Source organism: Syngnathus scovelli, chromosome 15, assembly GCF_024217435.2.
Source record: "Syngnathus scovelli strain Florida chromosome 15, RoL_Ssco_1.2, whole genome shotgun sequence".
Taxonomy (NCBI): domain Eukaryota; kingdom Metazoa; phylum Chordata; class Actinopteri; order Syngnathiformes; family Syngnathidae; genus Syngnathus; species Syngnathus scovelli.
Genome location: NC_090861.1, coordinates 1,131,321 through 1,152,950, shown reverse-complemented (window position 1 = coordinate 1,152,950; position 21,630 = coordinate 1,131,321). Strand labels below are relative to the sequence as shown.

The window sequence follows — 21,630 nt, the reverse complement described above, 5'->3', positions numbered from 1 at the left end:
AACAAACGTCTATGCTGGGCAAATCCAGCAGGGGGCACTGTGGTAAAGAGATTAGGCTGAAACATTGCCAGGAGTGGCTGCAGCATCAGCACCATCAGCTCCTCCTCCTCCTCCTCCTGTCCGCAGCATCTCTCCTCTCTCCACCTCTCTTAGCACCATTTCCTCCAGAAAGACGGAGAGTGCAAGGCAAACGCGTGTTTCTGCTGCCAGTGCATATGACGGTAAGTCCTGAATATTTTTGACTGAAAAATACATTTTGTGATTTTCTAGTTTGCATTATCTTCCGTCATTGAATGAGCATCCTACGCCTGACTAATTTACATTCATTAAAAAAAAAAAAAAATGGATGTTTACTTATTTTTATTCCTCATACGAGAGGGCCGGGGTTTTTATGTGTGTTGATATGCGCAACTTGAGCCGCAGCTGTAAAGCTGAGTGACGTGAGGTCAGACGGCAAACATGATGGATGCGGCAGGTCAAGTCGCTAATGATCACGTGTAGCTTATCGGAGCTTGAGGTGGAACTCCCGTGATGATCCACTGTACACAGGGATGACACCGGTGGGGTGGGAGATGTTATTAAGTGGAATATCAATATGAACAAAGGGCCCAAAGAGTTGAAATTTCAATGTGATTTGACACACTGTGGTGCTGACTTAACTCTTTCCAGATGAGGCATGAATCATTGAGCTTTCTTTTGGGAACACGTTTCTATTTTGGTTATTGGTCTCCAAAGTCATTCATGGGCTTTTTTTATAATGTCCAATCCTGAAAAGCTTTGAGTCCGTTTTGCATGCAAGTGTGTTTTCAGTTGATACCGCTGGCGCTGCGGGCATGTGAAGAGAAAAGGGAGGGGGTGGGGGTCAACAAAAGGTAAGCACATGGAGGACATGTCGTCCACAGACGGCCGTCCGTCTCTTGTCCTGATCGAGTGTTTTGTGACGGTCAAGTTGCCCTTGAACTGCACGCGTGCACAAAGGAGCTCACTCGTGTGATTGTTAGTACTTCTGATTTTGTGCAATTCTTGCACTGTAGAATTATCTGATCCAAAAAAAAGAATCTTAAAAATGAAGGTTCATTTGAACTAGATGTTGCCACAATTGCTATTTAGTCCAATCTGGCCAATATGGGCACAGCACGCAGACGTGTGATTTGACACTGCATCAAAGCGTGGTCGCCTCCGGCCTTGGCTTGCGCTGCCGGTCGGTCGGTCGGGGATGCTGATGCACGCGTGATTGATTCATTAGGCCTGACCTCTGCAATGTCTGAACAACGATCAATTCAGCAGATCTCTTGCCAGTGAAGGGGGGAGGTAGGGAGGGTGCCACTTTGGTAGCTTGCAGTGTCGGTGCAGGTGAGACATATCAGGGTGTGACCTTCAAGGTCATTTTATAGGACAGAACTGGGGGGCAAGGGAAAAAATAGAAAAAGGTGAAGGGGAAAGAGTACAGAGAGCATGCATGTGATGTCACAGAATCTTGCCAATCCACTTGGCAGCTCTATTGTGGGGCAAAGGAACATTTATCACTTACGAATCTGACCACATGATCAAATTGGGACAACTGTACTTTTATTTTATTTTTAATAGAGATAGGTGATATCTTCAATCAGGAGCTAGTCATTTTATTTTAATGAATTTAATTATTTTATTCATGTTTATTTAGAGGGACATTTTATGTATCTGCACTTGGTATTGGTATCAGTGACTAATCAAGATTAGAGTAGAACAGAACTAAAACAAGGTACTATCGAACGTCCCTACTTTTTAATGTTGCCATTGCACTCTTGTAAATCTTTTCATTGCGTTTGTCATTTTAGTGTCGGCACATTGCTTGAACCCAAACAAATGCAAATCTATTCAATTCTGCGGTGGTGGCTATTATGTCGTGGATTTTTGAAACGCGTGCAAAACAACAAAGAGGGCTCCCTCATCTTTTTTATTTGCAACGTGGGTGCTCCAAACTGCCTTTGTCTGGAAGGTGGCTTGCTTCAGCTCCTCCCCACAGTCACAGGCAGGACACTGGATAAAGAGGTTGAACGCAGAGAGGCAGCCGCTGCTCGCACTCGCTTACAACCAGCGTACACAAATCCACGTGCACACTCATTCGATTCAAACACGGCGCAACAATGCAAAAGGCTCTAACGCCTAAAGTGACTATTCAAGGATGGCACAAAACTGCCAAACAACCAAGTCCAAGAGCTCATTCTGTTCATTTTTTTCACGAAAAAAAAACACACTCAAAATAGAGGTAATATGTTAAATGAAAAATATTTGCTTCTCTCTATAGCAGCACCTTCCCTTTTTTTTTTTTTTCATCACAGCCAGTTCAAGGCATTACCATATTTTTTCCACCAGAAGCAGCTCGCTCGATGGTTTGCCTTCACCTCAGTGATTCTTTGCCAGCTCCCCCTCCCCCAGCCTCTTGGTGCTTCAGTGCCACTTGTTCATTGCATTTACACACTTGCACATTACAAGGCTAAAGGAAAAATCTTTCTCTCGCTCTCTCCGTCTGTCTGTGCAGCACCTGCCGTACAGGGTTTTTGTCTTCTATAAGACTAACAGACATGACTCAGACGATAAAGTGGATGCTTTCTTTATCCACGCTGTCTGCACATTTCCGGCATTATGTCTGTCTGTCTGGTACATTTGTGTGGGCAACGGCGAACTTCCTGGCGCTCCCAAATGGAATCCCACGCATTTATGCAATCTGAACCTGGTCTGCATTTCTTTCCCTTTCTTTGTCTCCTCATACGGTTTTCGTCCAGTTTGCTAATAACAATGCAGAGCCACCGTGCAAGAACTTCTCCCCGTGGCCTTTAGGTCGGTCGTCAATAAATCCATAAACACAAACCTGACAACAGCTCACACTCCGCATTCTATTTTTGCTTTCTTTTCTTTGTTTGCTTTGTTGTTTTTCCTCCGGTCCATCCTCATAAGACACATCGTTGAATAATTGCTATACTTGGCAAAAGCCTCGTGTAACAAAACCAATCAAGGAAAAGGTTGATCATGAGGGTGCCAAATTGGTTCTTTTCTTCTTTGTCTCCTCTCGCCGGTCGCCAACTGAGTGCGTAGGTGGCGTCTCGACAAACGGCGCACGTTGAAATGCGTTTGACTTTCACGGCTTTACATTTTCAAGGTGTCAATTGTGTTAATGAGTGCTCTATTTTTAGCAGAGGTGTAATTGGCAAATGGAGTCAAAGCCTTTTGCGCATGCTCCCCGCAATTATATTAAAAAAAAAAATCCTATTACGAGTCTACGAGTATTTTCTGATGCATTCTTAGCAGGTAGCTGACATTGCCCGCAACGTGCAAATAAATCAGCTTTTATTGCAGATGATGTGATTTCTACTTCCTCCTCATACATCACGCTATGAACAAACACCCACTCTGACCCCAAATCCTGTTAGAGCCTGCCTTGTGGTGACAAATGAATTCCCCCTGGGCTACAATGAGCATCGGAATATATCTGGGAGGGAAATGAGAAAGGGAGAGGGTGGATTATTGGAGTTTGAGAATGGGCTTTGATTGCGTCAGCCTACTTTATTAACTCCGCGTTGTCATATTATTGTTCTTTTTGCACGTTCAGCTCCTCATAAAAATAATCTTAAAAATTCCTATCAGACAGTTTTAAATTTTTCAAGCCCTTCCACACATTGCAACCTCTTGCATTGCCCGGGTTAGCTTATTTCACGTCCACAAAAGCCATAGGTAGTCTTTAGTAATTCTATTGTGTCTTCTTCAAGCGTATCTCTCTGCTGTTTAGCAGAAGTGAAAGGGAAGAATGGCTGCATGATTAAGGCCATCTTATTCCTCAATGGATGCTCCCACTAAGCTTTATCCTACTGACGGATTCCACGAACATGAAAGAAAGTCAATGCGTAATAGGAGGGAATTTCTATTTTGGATGACAAGACAAGCATGCTTGAAATCTATTGGAATCAATTGGCTGGCAAGCTGTCACGGAAACACAATTTCTCATGCATACCTTTGAGCCATGGGAAAGGGGCTAAAAATATACATGGATGAAAAGGGCGTCATTAGAGATTAATTACAAGCACGCAAATAAATTGTGCTGTACGTGCAGTCGCAGAGGAGAAAGTGTCCATGTCAAGCCGTAACTGCTCGACTGCTTTTTTTATGTAAGCACAGCGCTACATCTAATGATGTGGTGTGCGACCACTCCACAGTCATAAATTAGAGTTATGCTCACGTCAACGCGCTTTAAATTTGTGTCCTCACTCCCGGGGAATTTACACATTGAGAGTGCGGATGATGCGGCAGGAGTGTGAGCCTAAGTGTGCGAAGTGGGGTTCCCCCCTGGGATCGCGCTGTGGAAAACCTGTCTGCTCTCTGTTGGGGTGGGGGAGGTAGAGCAATAAAGGGAAGTGCCGACGACAAATGGCTTCTGTAATATCCACATGTGCTACCGGAGCCACAACAAAAGCTAGTGTGTGGGAGCACGTGAAGGTGGTGGTCGGCTTTGTGCAAAACAAAGAGCTTCCTTTAACTGCATCCTACAAAAAATCTCAACAAAGGCTTTCTTGAACATATGTAGACTATTTAACTTGTCTATACATCACAAAAACAGACTTTTTATATCCACTGCGGCAACATACAAAGCTTCATTTCTTAGATTGCAATGACTGAAGTACTACTTTCCTATTTAGACAGCCACCTTAATGTTGCACATTAAGAGTTTCAGATCGAGCGTCTGTTTTCCTACACAAGTAGCAAAATTTGTGGTAAACATAACATCCCGTTCCTAATCTTTAATTAAATTCACCACTAATTTCGGCTTTAAAACTAACTGGGCTCAGATAGCGTGACATAACGTAAGACTCGTGTGGACCTGTCAGTGAGAGGCATTACGTGCTCATTAGAAGTCTTTAAGGGAAGTTATCTTCATTAATTCCTTGTGATTGGTTCAAAAACAAACAGTCCTCTCTCTCCCCAGCTCTTCCTAACATCCATATGTAGCTGTATCATCTAATCAACAACCATTCTTGCTTGAAGATAACATTTTGCCAATTTAATATTTCACTTTATTTCCCGTTTTATCTACTTGTTGGTTTTATTTGAGTTCCCTTGAGAGATGTTGACATTAAACTCTTAATTCGGCTCTGGTTTTCATTGCCTTTGGGACGTGGCTCAAGACGACTAACAAAGACACGACGGCGACAGAACGTCGAGTATGCATGAGCCGTCCGTCGGTTTAAAAGCATCCCGCTAACGTGCGAGTGTCTCTTTCTGGCGCTGACCTTTCTCACTCACTCAAGACCATATGTGGATTGTGTCGTTCTCATGGATGGTATCTCCATGACAACGGAAGCTGGGCTGCTCTTTTTTTGCATCTAACATTTCTCCCAGCGGAGTTCAGAAGTCATGTGAAGCAAAGGAAATCTTTCTTATAAATGCTCCTACCTTGTTCACCTCATGCTCGTGACAAGGAATACTCAGTCGGTCTTTTAATTCATACTGTAATGTATTTTTTTCTTACATAAACAATAGCTAGCACGGGCATCAACACTGAGATCAATCAACCAAGATGTCATCTCAGTAAATTCTCCCTTTAAAGCAGTGGTGCGCTCAGTCTCACAAATCCTTCTGCTCTCCAAGCTTTTCCGATGATTTCAGTGTCTGCTCTTGTAATTACCAGATCATTTGTTTGCCTGCGCCAATTGTGTGCAAATATTAGCAGTGAGGCAGAGTGGAGATGAGAGCACGCTGATAAGCCGTACAATTTGTTTGTGCCTGTCTACCGACAGCAGCTCGTGTTCCAATAAATACCATGGAATCATTTACGATAGAACCTGTGCTACCAAAACAAAAATAGACAGTACAGTTCTATACATTAGTGTTGGAGACAGTATCTGGTAAATATTTTCACGACATGATTTTCATAACAGGCCAGAGCAATCCATCAAAATACAGCAAACTGTCTTTTTCTGCTTTCATGCTTAATATCACATATAGGAAAGCGAGTGTGATGTTGAACACGAGCGAGTGATGGTAGAATCAGCCATATGGTGTGCTTGAGGAGAGTGTTAACCCCCCCGTGGAGATCAGGCCAACAACATGGATTTATTCGTACCGGGCTGCTACTTTGCTTTTGCTCCTCAACACCAGCATGTTTTCACATTGTTCAACGACTGCAGAAACACAGACACTGCACCACATGAAAACAAAATACATTTCAAGTTCAGCAGCCATGCTTCATCACAATTTACAATTTATGGAGCTGACCTGAATATGTAGTACTCTTGCGTTTACATTTTGAACACACTGATTTGGATTGCAGTTATCGGAAACACAAAACTGTTTTGAGCCTTTGCAAAGAAAATGATCTAATTGCAGAAAATCATTGTCTTATAGTCTGTTTTTCTTCCTTTCAGATTCAAAAACAATTCCTCAACGCAAAGTCCATCGCAAACTGTTTTGCTTGCTCAAAGGGAACGCAAGATGAGTGGTGAACTAATATAAAAAATAAATAAAAAATCATCACAGCGTCACAAAAACCTGGGCAAAAGAGACTCTTTTATAAGTCGATCAATGGCCTCAGGCTCCCCAATTTCCTTTGGGATTAATAAGGTATCCGCCTGGTATCTTTGAACGCTCAAAAGAAACAATCCAAAATGAGCATCCCAACTAGTTTCAAGGGACATGGGCTTGTTGAGAGAGCGGAAAAGATGGCAAACAAAGCTCCAATCCAATTCCCTCGCACTGCCGATGATAACGCCAATCAATTCACCTCTTTGAGTGATCAAGGAGGAATGTTAGAGGACACAGGATGCAATACCACCTCACTCCCACCTTTGGTATCACAAAGTGAATCCCACGACAAGATGATCATCTGGGGCTCTGAGCAGCAGTGTTCCGACTCTGGGTTCCGTGAGATCGAGCTTGTGGAGTGTCCGGACATGCATCCGTTCTTGAGAAACCCAAATGAAGAAGAAGACGACGAAGATGGGGGAAGCACAGGAGAAGGTAAAGATGAGGGTCCAATGTCGATATCCTCCAGTTCAACCGCCAGCTCGACTTCAACTGGGGTGAGGAGGAACGACAACGACAGCAACAAAGTGGAGAGCAGAAGTCGGAGGGACAAAGAGGAGTGGAGAAAGAATACATGTCGTAGTACAGAGCAAGTGGGAGGCTCGTCCGAAGAAGAGAACCCTAACGCGGGGAGAGGAGGGCTCAAGCAGTCCAAGTCGGAAACCAACGTGTTTGTCTCCAATCTGGCCACAATGAACCTCAGTGGAAGTCTGTCCAGCACCCTGGATTCTACTTTTATCTGTCTGCCCAGCTCTAAGCCAGACATTTGTTATGCTACCTCAGCCCAAGCTCCAAGAAGTGCACATCAAGTCGATGACAAGCCTCCACCATTGCGCTATCAGGAGAAACAAGATCAATGGCACAGTCAGGATGAAACACAAGATGAGAGAAGCCAGTACAAAAATGGATCATCCTCTAATGGTGGTGATGGTCTGGGCCAAAGACGAAGGGCTGGATTTGAAGAAAGAGTTCTACCACCAAGGCAACAACAGCTCGTCAGACCGCTTTGTCAGTCAGAAATGGGTCGAGCTCATAACCTAGAAGAGCTTGGCGGTCAGGCTTCTGAAGTTGGCCGATCAACAGTTTCACAAAGCCACACTCACAACGGCGCAAACAAAAAGCTTACAAAATCATCTCTACGTGAACCATCCGATTTTTCACACCTTTACAACACATATGGAGTCTTCCAATCCAGACAGCCCAACCAGGCGACCAAAAAGGAGGTTTTGTTAGTGGAAAAGCAGCCAGGTTCCGTGACAAAGACCTCCTCCAAATCTTCTACCATGGAGAGACAACCCCAGACTCAGTTCACCTACAGAAGGAATTGCTCCAGTCCCAAAAGAACATTTACACCTCCCCATTCCCCTCTCAGGACACCCCAGGGCTCACCAAACAGGCAGGCCTCAATGTACCTCATCTCGAAGGATCCACGTAGAGGAATTCAACACCACACCCCGTCAGGAGGCAGCCCTGATAGAAAGGCACCAGCTCAGGGCCACGATATGAGAGCACCAGTTAAGACCAACCTAACAGGAATCCCCAAAGCGCCTCTAAACAACCAGCAAAGCTCCCCCAACTCCAGCCCCAAAGACAGCTCTCCTTCACCCAAACTTAAACCCAAAGGAGTCCGTCCAAAAATCATCACTTACATCCGTAAAAATCCTCAACTCAAGCCTCAGGCTGTTGACGGACCTTATCAGGTATCGTCTTTACCAGCACGCTTGTCCACATACGCACATGGTACAGGTGCAACACCCGGTTCCTTCAAAGATATTCCGAAAGGCCCCTTTAAGCCTGAAAAGGAAACCAGAGGGGCACCAGTACTCAGTGCCTCCAACTTGCTTTACGACAAGTTCCACAAAGACATGCAAGCAAATATCTTCCCGTCAGGGGTGTTGAGTAGGAGTATCCGAGCTCCAGGACTTACAAACACCGTCCCTCTGACGCATAACCACAGCTATACGGCGCCCCCAAAGCTGGCCAGCAAAACGGACGACTTCTACGGAGCACACTCGGAGGTAGGTCTCATTTTTATTTCTGATCACACTAAATACGGTTGTAAAGAATAAAGATTTGTTTTGTATCCATGTTTTTTAGGTCAGCAGATCTGCTAGTTTTAAAGAGAGTTCTGCAGATGACCCACTACACCTTCGGACAGCTACTCAGACTGGAGGAAGCGGAAGTCTCTTGCGTTCTGGCAGAGGTTTACGTTTAGGCTTGGGAGCTGTGACCAGGACGGCTTCCGCCTCAGTCAAAGGCAAAGAATCTAGTGCGAGTCAGAGGTCAACAATCAGCCAACCGATTCAACAAGCCTGCTTAGCAGCCAGCCAGAAGAGCCGCAATACCGCAGGTGAAAATTTTGTCCAATTTCATTTTATCTTGCTGAGATTTGACACACCCAAAAAGCTGCTATCTGTCTGCAGGAGGTAGATGTAGCAATGTTCTGCCAAATTTGATCTGAGATGAAAGCAGCTCATTAAAATGCATTTGCTCAAATTCGGCTCCATCCAGTCGGAGGATTTGAAGATGCACACTGCTCTGAGCCGGGGGGAAAGGTCCCGCTCCGAGAGGCTGCGTGCGTCTATGAAGCAAAAAGAATTCCTACCCGACCCGTTTTCACTTCCCCCTCCTTCAGGTTCATTTCGACTTCAGACAATTCACTCTCTACCTCTGGCACCTGCAGTATGTTGCAATATGGCGGTCACGGGTATAGTGATACTGGAAATGTGCTCATCAACTAACCCACTGATGGGTTGAAATTCCATTTCTCACCTCCATAAATATTTAAACGGCTCTCACCCCGGGTCTAATATGAAAATCAAGCTATAGTGCATCAATGACGATCATCTCTATACGTAGACTATTAGCATCGTGCTACTCTGAGTCCAATCTTTTTATGATAATCTTTGTTGATTCATGCTGCTTGGCCTTCTGGGACCTGCAAGCTTTGAAGTGAACTCCAATTAACTCTTAATGAACGTCACCATCTTTCTGCTGGATCCAAAACTATCGGCAATCCAACACTGCACAGCATTCGTTCCCGTTGAGGTAGCGACACACCTGCAGCCTCATTTCTTCTTTCCATTCATCTGTGTGTTTTCAGTCAGCGGCAAGAGGAGCTGTGCTGCTCAGGTTTAAGTGGATATTTGTCACAATCTATTCTGTCACTACACACTTGAAGAGGAAGAGCAGAAACAGGGCCAGGAGGGAAATTGGGACATTTATCTTTAATGATCCACAGTTGTGCACTCGAGAGCAGCGAACTCCAATCTAATACTCGGAGCAATAGGCTAAGAGGCGGGAAGAGGTGGTGCCGTAGCGGCGAGAGCACCTTCGCTCGCCATTTTAGCCCAATACCCATGAAATGGTTTTGTTCATGGATTGATGTGTTGGGAGTGGGAAGGAGGGAGGCCTTCCTGCCTTATCTTTGCAGACAGCAGGGGATAATGTTCGAAACCTTGCAAGACCCTAAGGAGTGTGTGTGCATGTGTGTTTACCACCAGGGGGGTAGGGATTCCTCCCTTTGTCCAAGAACAATTACAGGGTTTTTTTTTTTCATTCGTGTATTTTCCCGATTGATTGGCTTGACTGAAGGATTTCTTGTCAAAACAAGCTAAGCTCCAAATTGCTCTACGCATTTTAAAAGCCCGTGGCATTAGATTGGGAATGAATTCAGCCTACAAGGAGGACCACACAAATCCAAAAGCAGCATTCTTCTGTAAAAGTGTCAATGGAGCAAAGTCCAAATTGAAAGCAAAATCAGCACATAATGATGAACGACTTCACTGCAACATAGCAGTGTTGCCCTTACGTAAACATACTGCTCAATATATTTCAAACTCTTGACACAATTTGTTCTTCTAGCTGACGATGAGGTTTTCGCCCCTGAGGCTCCGGCATCGGCACAAGCGCAGCCGCCAAACGGCAGATCCCTACTTCCCAAAGCGAGTCAATCAGGCCTTCGCGCCCCCGGCTTCAGCTCCACCCGTCTCCCCGTGGGTCGCCTGGCAGCGTTCGGCTTCGTCAGGAGTTCCAGCGTCTCCTCCGCGCACTCCAGCGACAGTGAACCCAACAGGGCGACTCACCGTAAGTCCGGACAATTCAATATTCTGCCTGTGCACTTTCCCCAAAGGCAGCACGGGTTGATGCATTTGAAAACACTGCGCCGGCAGCTTTATCACTACACGGGAGTGTCATTAGCATCACCATCTTGTTTTCATTACCCCTTTTATGCCTCATTTGCATAAACACTCCCCATCCACATTCATTAGGTCATATTTACAGCGAAAGCCGCTTTCTTCTTAACATCTTTTATCACAGCTTCATGAGGGCTTACAGTTATTGGCTATTCCAGCTACCCGTAGAAACCTTTCAGCCACAGATTTTTTCCCCGACACGCGCAAAGATGAGAGCAAACACTTGTCTTTTGAACGATTGTTTTTTAATAGAGCAAGAACTCAGCTGGAGTCGCTAACTGCCTACTCATGTTTTATGCTGCAGAAGCATAACATCGCAGTACTCCAAGTATACGGCGCTCTGGTTAGTTGGCTGAATTTGAAATAACCGCATGCCTTTTTAATGTGACCTACATAGCTTGGCTTTTTCTCTCCCAGTTACAGCTGACGTAAGCTCCTCAAGCTCCGGCGTACGTCACGTTCGCCGTTACGTAATCTGAGCGCTTGTTTCATCTCCCCCTCCGATTGGTTGATTCGGAATGTATTTATGTCTCTTCCTCAAAATGAATATACATTTTATACAAATGGAAGCTTTGTGCAGGAAATTTTGCACCTATAAATAATTGCATTGTACAAGTGGCGTGTTGCCCAAGGTCTTGTGGGAAATAACCAGCCCGTGAGTGACTGTGCAACATGACAATTAGAAGGAGAGCGTTGCACAAGTAATCATGATTTGGAACTATCATGGGCATCATTTGACACTGTTTACGCGTGTCGGAATGAGTGTTTGCCCTACCTTCGTTTTCCCTCGTCACGCAGGGATCCTTTCCCCTCAAGGCACGCCGAGAAATCCGATCAAAGAGCTGTCGGATTGACAGATGAGTGTTCACACATCCTTCCAGCGTTAGTCAAGGGAGTTGTACCAAGCCGGAACCTCATTCTGAAACAAAGAGAATGGGAACTGGGCTCAGCACCATTGATCCATACAAAAACAGTCTCATTTGGGTTCGGGATGAGACAGAAAGCAGTGATCGTTAAGAAATACGGAGCGCCATATGGAGGAATGTGGGTTCCCCCGAGTTGAGGCTCCCCATCATCAAAGCTGATCAACCTGCTGTGATCAATGAGCAGCGGCTGAGATATGTGGCATCAAATGTATTCAATCTGAAAATTCTTTTGCTGCCAAAATCGACTGGCCTCTTTCAAGATAAAGTTTCTTTATACATATACAGACGGGAACAACATCAGCAAAATATTTTAACGGCTCAGTTGATCACGTCTTGATACCATCCGCTTCGTCATGCCGTACGAGGTCATAGAAGTTGTCACAAAATCGTTTTGTTGGACATGCCCCCCCCCCGGGCGCCACAAACGGTAGCGTTGAGCATGCATTATAGATCAGTGGCCGGAAAAGCAATCAAATGTAGTTCACAAACGATGCCCTCGTATATAAAGCTGCTTGTAAGTATTAAATTCTATCAAGTGCGGCAGTATATGTTATCGCACAACATTGATTAGCTATTAACACCATCCTGTCGTCACGTATGTGAAAGAGAGAGAGGGAGAGCGATGCATCCGTGCGTGTCAAGTACAGTGGGAATACGTTGTTAATTCCGCTGTGATTGGCAGCTTCTGTTACAAAGCTGGGAGGGAGGGGCGGCCCCGGCGAGTAGGGCCCATTCGCTTGATGGAAATTCAATAGTCAAAACAAATACAGTATTATCGCTGCAATCAATCTCCTCTTTAGGCGATCATAAAATAATGTAGCAAGGCTGGCACCGGGCGGAGAGTGGATGTGGCACCCCAGATGCCAGCGCTTGGAGCTCTGAGTGATCTGCTGTGTGACTCATGCTAGCTCACTGTAACCAGATGGTTTGCGTGCGTGGAGTAGAGACGCACACGATATGAGACAGCCAATTGGATATGGATGGCGCTTGGCAGCCAAAGGAAGAAAAACTAGCACGGCAGCCGTGACGGACGGCGTTGATGCCCGAGCTCACACTTTGTTTCATCACTCAACGTACTGACATTTGATTTTAGATAGTGATACATTTTATACCAGTCCCTATTTGTAATCACTCATTGAGATGATTTATTCTAATTTTCGACAGCTTTTCTATCTGAACTTGCATCTAATCTTAGCCATAGACTTGGACTCAGGTTCATCTCTGTCAGGCTATTACTTTGTGTTTTATGGATGCAGCTTTAACCTTGGCCTCGTCCCCCGCCCAGCCCACCCCAACACACACACACTGCTTCCGACATGCACTACTTTGCATTCCTAAGCGTTTTCTGCAGATATGTGGTGGAGATATGCTCTGTTATTAAATTTTCAGGCCTGTAAAAGTGCCTCTACGCTACATTAACGGGCACATTTCCACAGCAAAAGACATGATAGTGATATTTTAAATCTGCTCAGCATCATGACTTAAGAGCAAAGACCGCTGCAACTTCCAATTTGCTCCAAATGGACTAATAGGCGGAACGAATGACAGACTCGCCGTTAAATTGCACAACGTGTCGTGTGTGGCACAGCGCAGAATGAAGCTGACGGGTGTCGCGGTGTTTCACAGACAGCGGTGAGCTTAAGCCACAAAATAATAAAATAGTATTAAACTTCTACTTGTGTTCTGGGATCAAGTGAATGCACATTTCCAGAATGGGGATCTGCAAGGAGTCAAGATGATGCTGCAAGACCTAGCCAATAAATCAAGCATTGCTTTTTTTTTAATAACTGTGGTGTTTTTCAATTTCGTCAGCGGCTTGCCATCATCCGAGCAGCCTCGGCTCATCCGTCTTGATATCTCTTTTTACATTGTTTGCTTCCGCCTGAGCTCAGCTGCTGTGTTCCTTCTGACTTAATCTCCTCCTCGCGCGCTCGTTTCCATCTTGGGCTGCCGTTTTGCCAAGCAGTGCTCTCCATCAGCTTGTCTCTGCTATTCATGAAATCCATTGATCTGGGTTGTTCGGTGTTTTTGGGGGGTATAACCTTTGGATCTCTTTTGTTTATCATTCACATTAAACTTCGAGCAGTTCAGATCTCTATAACGCCGAAAGAACTCCACATAGTATTTTGTTACTTTAGTTTTTTGTTGTAAGGGTACCGGTATAGTTTAGCGGTTATTGACAGATTTGTTTTTTTGAGAGAGAGCAACAAAAACCAAGAGAGCGCAATAACAGTAATTGTGTTACATTTCACAAACTATGCTTTCTGTCAGCGGTGCCAGTGTACAAGAGCCTAAAGAGATTCTAAAAGGAGCCGATTGATAGCCTAATCAACTGCTTAATCCGTCACACGCGAGAACAGTGGTGAAGAGCAGGCGTCGCGGCGTTATCGATCGGGTACGAGGAGATCGACCAAACACGCAGAGGGTTTAGTTATTTTATAGATTGTGTAATCTATGGGCTTTGAGTGCACTTGCATATAGATCATCAGAAACAAAAGCTCCTTAATATCTAATTAAAATGATTATTTTGAGGAAAAATAATTAAAATATATATTTAATACAAAAATTAATAAATACTAACAAATAAAATATATAAATAAAATAATTCAGAATATCAAAATCTGTCTATCCCAGGTCTAAGTGTGAGCGAGGACCCGCCTCTCCATAGAGTGACCGGCGCACCTCCATCAACGGATCACCAGAGAGCCGCGCCATGTCGCAGCAACAGCCTTCAACCTCCGTCTACCCCGGCACTACCGCGCCGATACCTACCCGCTCAACCAAGAAGCTCCCCTGGGGGTCAGCAGAACCATAATTGGTTGTTTTTTTTAATTGAGTTTTCTTTTCACTCCCTGCTCCACTTTAACGTGTCGTGAGCTACAAAATGAAAACACCAAACTAAGGTGTTTGTGAAGATTTGTTCAGAATCCCCTTTTTTCTATTTGAATTAGTTTCTTTCTCCTTCCTCTCTGCACCGACACACCCTAACCTCTAGATAAGACGCTTTTGTTAACTACAAAATGATTCCTTGTCGCCCCCACACTCGCCTCCAATTCCAAAGGTAGCACATTTCACACTGTTCTAAATCCAGGCACGGATCACACCCACTCCTACACCAAATTTAATCTGACACACAACAAAAGGATTGGTATCAAATCAAGTCATCCCGAGTATCATCCTGAGTTTAGGATTGTTTCACGTCTTGTCTGCAAAGTTGCTTGGAGTCGTGGAGAGCAGCTGACCCAGATTCTTGTGAAATATTAAGCACTTTTCTGATTTTGAATAAATCTATCTAATACTTTATTACTGTATCAAAGTATTATGACCACTCCCTTGTCAAAACACTTTTTTTTATGTTTGATAGTTGGCAGGAAGGAGTTCCAGCGGAGCTCTGAGGTAACACGCTCCCTCCCGTCCTCCCCAAAGAGGCTGGCAGTTGTTCCGCCCAAACCTCAGTCACCAGGTCAGTTAACCCCATCCCTCATGATCAACAGAAGGGGCTTGGCTGCATCATTTGATTCTTGCTAAAGTTGCCTTTATTTCCACACGAGTGCAATTTTGCTGACACATTCTTTTCTACTCAACAGTAAGCATTTTCTCTCTCGTACTCGCATTTAGAGGTATTGACAGAACCGAGGAGAAGGTGCATGCGTGGCAGTCTGATGAGGAGAATAAAAAAAAAATTGTGTTGAAATGTGGCCGAATCGGAGCTAAACTTGCCGCCACGCTAGCGGAAATCATTGTCCAGTGTAGCTTTCTGTTGTTGCCTCATCATTCATAAGCATTATGGCAAGCACTCTTTTCCTTTGGTCTCCATTCATTGATGGCTTTGGGTACACCCTTCCCGTCTCATTGTATCACCTCCACGGATTTTTCCCTCATTATCTGGGTCCCTGCCCCTGGGTTGTCATGGAGACCGCTCCCTATGCGTTCATTTGCTGAACGATAAGGTCGAGGCAATCAAAGTGTGAAGCAGGGTTTCTGATTCTTAATATTAACTGGGTATTTTCATTTATTTTATTTGGACTTGGTGATGTTTGCTATCATCAAATCATTTTATTTTAATTTATTTTGACTTAGTGATGTCACTAGATGTCAAGGTGACTCACACATGGATTTGCGTCGCCATTATCGCCATCGTTAAACGTAATCTTTAACTTATTCAAACATGCAGCTTATTCTTTTGCCAAAAGATTCAATTAACTTTTGTCGAGTGAGCACAATATCATTAGGTCAGGGCAAATTGCCTTGGTGGATACTCATTAGTTTGATTAGGAATTTATGCAGATTTTATGGAAATATTTTAGAGGTCGTACTTCATCGTTGCTATTTCTATATCTATTGACCCTTTCCCCTCCCTATAGTGCAGTCAGGTCAGCGAGCTGCAGGAGGACCAGCCCGGGGGTCTGCCCCCCCTGGCTCCCCTCGCCGCGTTCCTCCCCTGAAGCTGCAGCAAGAGAAGGAAGATGCTCAGCAGAGAGAAGAAGAAAGAAAAGCACAGCAGAGGGAGAAGGAGGAGCAACGTGAGGAGGTGAGAATCAGGGACAACCCGTGCAGGAGCATTGCTGCTATTCTGATTTTTTTTTTTGGGTCACATAAGCTGGAGAGGCTGCGCGGATGCTGTGAGCGGCAAGAGAAGCAACTGAGGGCCCTTAGAGAAGAACTGAGGAAGACCTCTTTGGGTTTGGAAGCCTTCATCGTCACTACTCAGCATTACCGCCTCAAGGTGAGTGCTAATTTAATCACATACAATATTTAACACCACGAGGTGAGATTCACAGCACGGTCCCCCCCCCCGAGCGTGATGATTACGAGCGAGATTCTTCGTGAGAGGTTGCGGGAGAGTTCAGTGTGTCACCGAGCATCTCTCTCGCGGCCCTCCTAAGTCGTCTGGAATGATTTAACCCGTGAGGTGAGCGGAGGGACGTCTTTATGGCTGCCGTCTGAGTGCAGCAATCACAAGCCCCACGGTGCACATAAATAGAAAAGTTGTTCATAAAAAGGAGCTGTCGGCGCCACCTGCTGTCTGTCCCACTGGAACTACAGCTTAAAAGACCATATGGTGTGGCTCAACCATGAGAGCTCAAAACTTTTTTTTTTCTTCCCTAAACCACAACTTTCAATTTGCACTTATTTCTTTCCCCCCTTCAGAATGAAAGCGCAGAAGCGAATGAAACTAATTTGCTCCAGGAAATACAAAAGGTCAAAGAGCAACTGGGTGAGTTGACATTTCTCAGAATTTCCTGTTCCTTACATATAAACTTGGTTCTTTTCTTTAAACACATCACATAGTGGAAACAAATACTGCCATTTCGGGCTCATTTTGCATTAAGGTCCTTGGAACTATTTCTCCGTCCACCCAAAACATTCTTCTGGATGGAACGATAAAAATTCCCTCCAAAATGACATTTTAAAGAAGTATTCTGTGAACACACATTGAAAATGCTTCTAACTCATCCCTCAGCGTCCAACTCTGCAAACTGGGAAAGACTCAAACTGGAAAAGTCCGCCGTGGAATCGGCATTCGAACGAGAGCTGCAGGAGCTGCAGGTGCAGCAGGAAACGGAACTGGCCGCCGTGGAGGAGAGCCTACGCAAGTGTCACTCGGCCGAGACGGAACACCTGAAGGCTGAGCATCAGTCGCAAATGGAGGAGCTCAGGACCCAGCAGCAGGAACAGGTGACAAGCATCGGATTTGATTTCATACATTAATCAAAACATTTCGGGTCATTGAAAGTTCTCATTTGGTCTTTGTGCTGTGCGTGAAGGTGGAGGAGATGACAGCTCACCACCAGGCAGCCATTCAGGAGCTCAGAGATATGCACAACATCACCATGGCAACACTGCATGAGGAGCATGCCCGAACCATGAGAGGTACGATTGCAGCTCACGTGAAAAATAACAATTTGACCTTTGGTGAGTCACACGAACTCATTCCTCCCTCACAGACTTAAGGAAAGCTCACGAGCAACAGAAGATGCTTCTTGAGGAGGATTTTGAGAAGCTAAGGCTTTCTCTTCAGGTATGCTCATGATACTTTTAGAGCCAAAGCTGGGAGGAAAATACTTTTTTTTTTTTCTAGGATCAAGTGGACACGCTCACTTTTCAAAACCACAGTCTGCGGGACAAAGCCAAACGCTTTGAAGAAGCGTTGAGGAAGAGCACCGACGAACAGATACTTGTGAGTTTTTACTGAGGCAAATGGTCAGATGATGGCGCTATAACTAAACATGTTGTCGTGCTAACAGGATGCCTTAGCTCCGTACCAGCATATTGAGAAGGATCTAAAGAGCTTGAAGGAGGTTGTGGAGATGAAGAACCAGCAAATACACCAGCAAGAGCAGAAGATCGCAGATCTAGAAAAAGTGGTAGGCTCCCCTTCAACCATCACTTTCACATGTCCGACAAATAAATGTGACTTTTGAGCAGGCCCAAAAGAATGTGTTCCTGGAGGAGAAGCTCCAAGTTCTGCAGCAACAAAATGAAGATCTGACAGCTCAGATTGAAAGGAACCTCACTTTATCCAGGTAAAAAAAACACCTGTCACTCATTGCTTGTGATCCAATTAATCTCCGATCGTGCTGTTCCTCCAGACAACTGTCCGAAGAGAACGCCAACCTCCAGGAATCAGTGGAGAAGGAGAGCACGGCGAAAAAGCGACTCAGCCAGAACAACGAGGAGCTGCTGTGGCGTCTTCAGACCAGCCCGTTGATGTCCCCCTCGTCCTCGCCCCTCCATCGCGCCTTCTCTACCTCCCCCATCCCGTCATCTCCATTGTTCTCATCGTCACCTGCACCTCCACTGGGCTGCCACTCCCCCAGCCACTGCCAAGGCTGCCCCCAGCAGCCACAGTCGTCCTCGCCCTTCCACACGGTCAATCGGAATTACTCGCCCGGCCCGGGCACACCCACCCACAGATCGGCAACTAATCAGAATCACTCACCGGGCCCGTGCACACCCACTCATAGAGCAACGGCTAATCGCAATTCGGTAGCCTGTCTCACTTTGCAAAGATAAAAAAAAAAAACAAAAAAAAAACGTATTTGATTTAAAATAATAATACTCTCTCCTTGCCCTCACCGAACGTGCAATGTATTATGTTGTGTCCACAATGACATATGAAAGTCTTAAAAGCTTTGACACGCAAAGGTCATTTTTACCAAACATGCAAGATGACTCATTCCAGTCTTGACACGTAGTTTCAGAATGAATTCACTTTGGAGATCAACAGAGAGAGGAAGTGGCACGCAAGAACAAATTCCTCCTGTGCTCAGAACGCAAATGTATTCGATGTTAAACACTCGCCCATTGGGTTGAGTTCTGTTTTACGGAGCTAAATCCCCAAACAAAGCGCCTTACTTCCGCCATTTCACCAGCAAAAGTCAATTTTTATTCAATATTTGTCCTTTTGAATTGGTTTAAGGGAATTCCTCTGCCTCATCAAGATGTAATAGATTGTCTTTCACTTCCCGTGGAAGCTCCAATGTGGAACGCAATCAATTTTGGCACACTACCAATTCATCCCAAATGTAATCATTTGCAGTTTAAAAGTCAAATATTTGCATAAAAACATTTTTTGCTTTGACTTGCAAACTAAATCTTGACATATGAGCACTGAATGATGGCAGTGAACTCAACTCAGTCTGGAAAATAGTAAAGAATAAAAAATGGGGGGGGGGGGTAATCGCTGGTTCTGATACTACCTCTAAAAAGAAAATTCCAGCTACTTCCCCATGTGTGTAAAAGAGGCTTCAAACCTATTTGTTTTGCTACTTAAGCACGCATGCACTGTGAATGTCTTCCAGTCTTATTATTGCTGTGGTTTGTTTGCCTATTTATTTAGCTAACTTTATGAGGGAAATGAATAGTACAGGGGAGAGATAGAGAGTCTTGAAATGAAAATAATAAGCTAGAAACAGTGGAACCTCCAAATTCAAACTTTGATTTTAATAAAAATAAATTCATTTGTTTCAGCTTGGATTATTTGCTATGAGAAAATTGATTAAGAAGGGCAGCAAGATTATAGAAATGGCTTCTCTCAATCTAGAAAACAATATAATGTTTAAGTCAGCATCGACTTGGGGAGTGATATTCTTCAAATCACATAACTATTTCCTGAAAAATTATAACGCTCTTCAAAATGTACAACTTTTTTTTGACTTTAGGGGTTCCACTGGCAGAACGTTATACTTCAGTTTGTGAAGATTATTTTAAACTCTTCTTAAAAGAATATTTTAAAGGAAAAAAAAAAGATGTTTCTGCTTTATCAGAACATGTATTTACCAGTATATGTTCTAAACTTTATCGAATTTCTCAAACGCTTCAAATGTTATCTTTCAGGGAGTTTCACTTCTTTCCAATGTCTTTGTTTCATAACTTCTACTTGGTCCATTATTTTTTCATAAAATAAAAACAAATGCAATAGAAATCAACCAGGATTGTAATGTACTCACAGGGTGCTCATTGGGGCTGCTTTGACCAAGTCATCTTGATTTTCAATCCGTTTACACCAATGGTGTCCTGTTAAAGAGCGGAAAAGGTATTTAGTCTTTGCATGAAAACAAACTGCTGTAAATAAACTTATGTCAGAGAGAATGATGAGACAAAAGAGTTCTATGAGGGCACTGGTCATGTGTTCTTTTACAGCAGGCAGTGGTGGGGGGGGGGGGGGACCTACACATGAACTAATTATAAACATTTGTTGCGATTTAAAGATTGTAAAAAAAAAACAATGGAATTAATAAGTCCCCAAAAGATTGCCCACTGCCGTGTTCCAGCATTTCGAAACATGATGTTTCTGTGTTGCACTTTTCTTTTTCTCAAAACAAACTGTAAAGTTGACGCTAATTAGCCATACCAGCACTTTTAATAGCCATGAAAAGCAAAGTATGTCATGACGAGGGACTACAAGTTTTTTTCTACGGTTGGTAGACAGGGTTAAACGCTCTTAAAGAGAGGAATGTGAACGGAAAAAAAAAAAAAAAGGCATTTGATTGATTCTTTTTGGATGACGATGTTAATTGTACAAAAACTGCCAGTCACTCAGTCACTGTGTTTTCAAATATTTACAATTGTACTTCAGGGTCACTTCAGGTGTAAAAAGAATACCGTTTACAACAACAACAACAGTTTGCAACACTATAAATAACAGATACATATAATTTCAACAAGACCTGACCAGTGTGTCCTGTGGACATCTGTATCTCGCTCTGAATGTGGGGGGGGGGGAAATGTAATGTATTTTCTAGCATTCACGTGATTTGATGAAACGACCTCTTGTCTAAACAATACTGCATTTGTAGCAGCCATTTAATGTCAATATGTAGCACTTAGAATGAGACAAGTCATAATTGTCTTTTACACAAGGGTTGCATTTGTAAATTGTGTTTTGTTTTAAAGCACTATTTGGCTTTTTGTAATTTTTTTTCCTCAAGTAATTGAATTTGAAGGTAAATGACACAATTTGGTCCTGAGAGAATGAATGTGTTTGTTCTGGCTTTGAATGTAAATACATTTACCACACAACTTGTGTCTTAGTGCACCAAGAAACTAATAGAAGCATGCTTTGTCAGTCTTTGCTATTTCTCTGCATTGAACTTCTAGCATTGTAATGGTCGACATGTAGTTCTAAAGTGTGGCAGACCAACTTGATGAATGTCATTTGAAGACAAATGTATGTATGTATACGTTTGGAACTTGGTCCTGCGCTTATCAACCTCCGTTGTGTTAGAATAGCTCTCACAAGAATTAAAGTTTACTTGAACATTCTTACTGTCTCCATTTTGCACTTGTTGAATTTGTGTTGCGTTTAATGAATGCAATTGCAACTTACCGGTGGATGTGATACCTGCAGGTATTTTGCTCCTGATCGTCCTCTTCGGTGCTTAATTCAATTATTTTCAAACCATTTATTTAGTTGTTTGCATTGTGTCGACTTGGAGTTTGCAGCAAGTCGG

General features: G+C 43.9%; 1 protein-coding gene and 1 long non-coding RNA gene across 2 annotated transcripts in view; one reads left to right on the top strand and one right to left on the bottom strand.

Moving 5' to 3' along the window:
• Positions 1-11,661, bottom strand: part of LOC125982774 (uncharacterized) — a 42,371-nt gene extending 30,710 nt beyond the window's left edge. The window contains exon 1 of the long non-coding RNA XR_007486481.2: positions 11,524-11,661. This is a non-coding gene — a long non-coding RNA (uncharacterized lncRNA). The remainder of the gene's footprint in view (positions 1-11,523) is intronic.
• Positions 103-21,442, top strand: mtus2a (microtubule associated tumor suppressor candidate 2a). Its single transcript, XM_049743763.2, has 16 exons — positions 103-221; positions 6,396-8,570; positions 8,650-8,902; positions 10,417-10,638; positions 14,309-14,473; positions 15,039-15,137; positions 16,039-16,205; positions 16,275-16,400; positions 16,826-16,892; positions 17,139-17,353; positions 17,443-17,548; positions 17,623-17,696; positions 17,757-17,855; positions 17,923-18,042; positions 18,104-18,201; positions 18,268-21,442. Exons 2-16 carry the CDS (start codon positions 6,636-6,638, stop codon positions 18,689-18,691), a joined length of 4,170 nt encoding a protein of 1,389 aa, XP_049599720.1. The 5' UTR covers positions 103-221; positions 6,396-6,635; the 3' UTR covers positions 18,692-21,442.
• Positions 21,443-21,630: the final 188 nt, after the last annotated feature.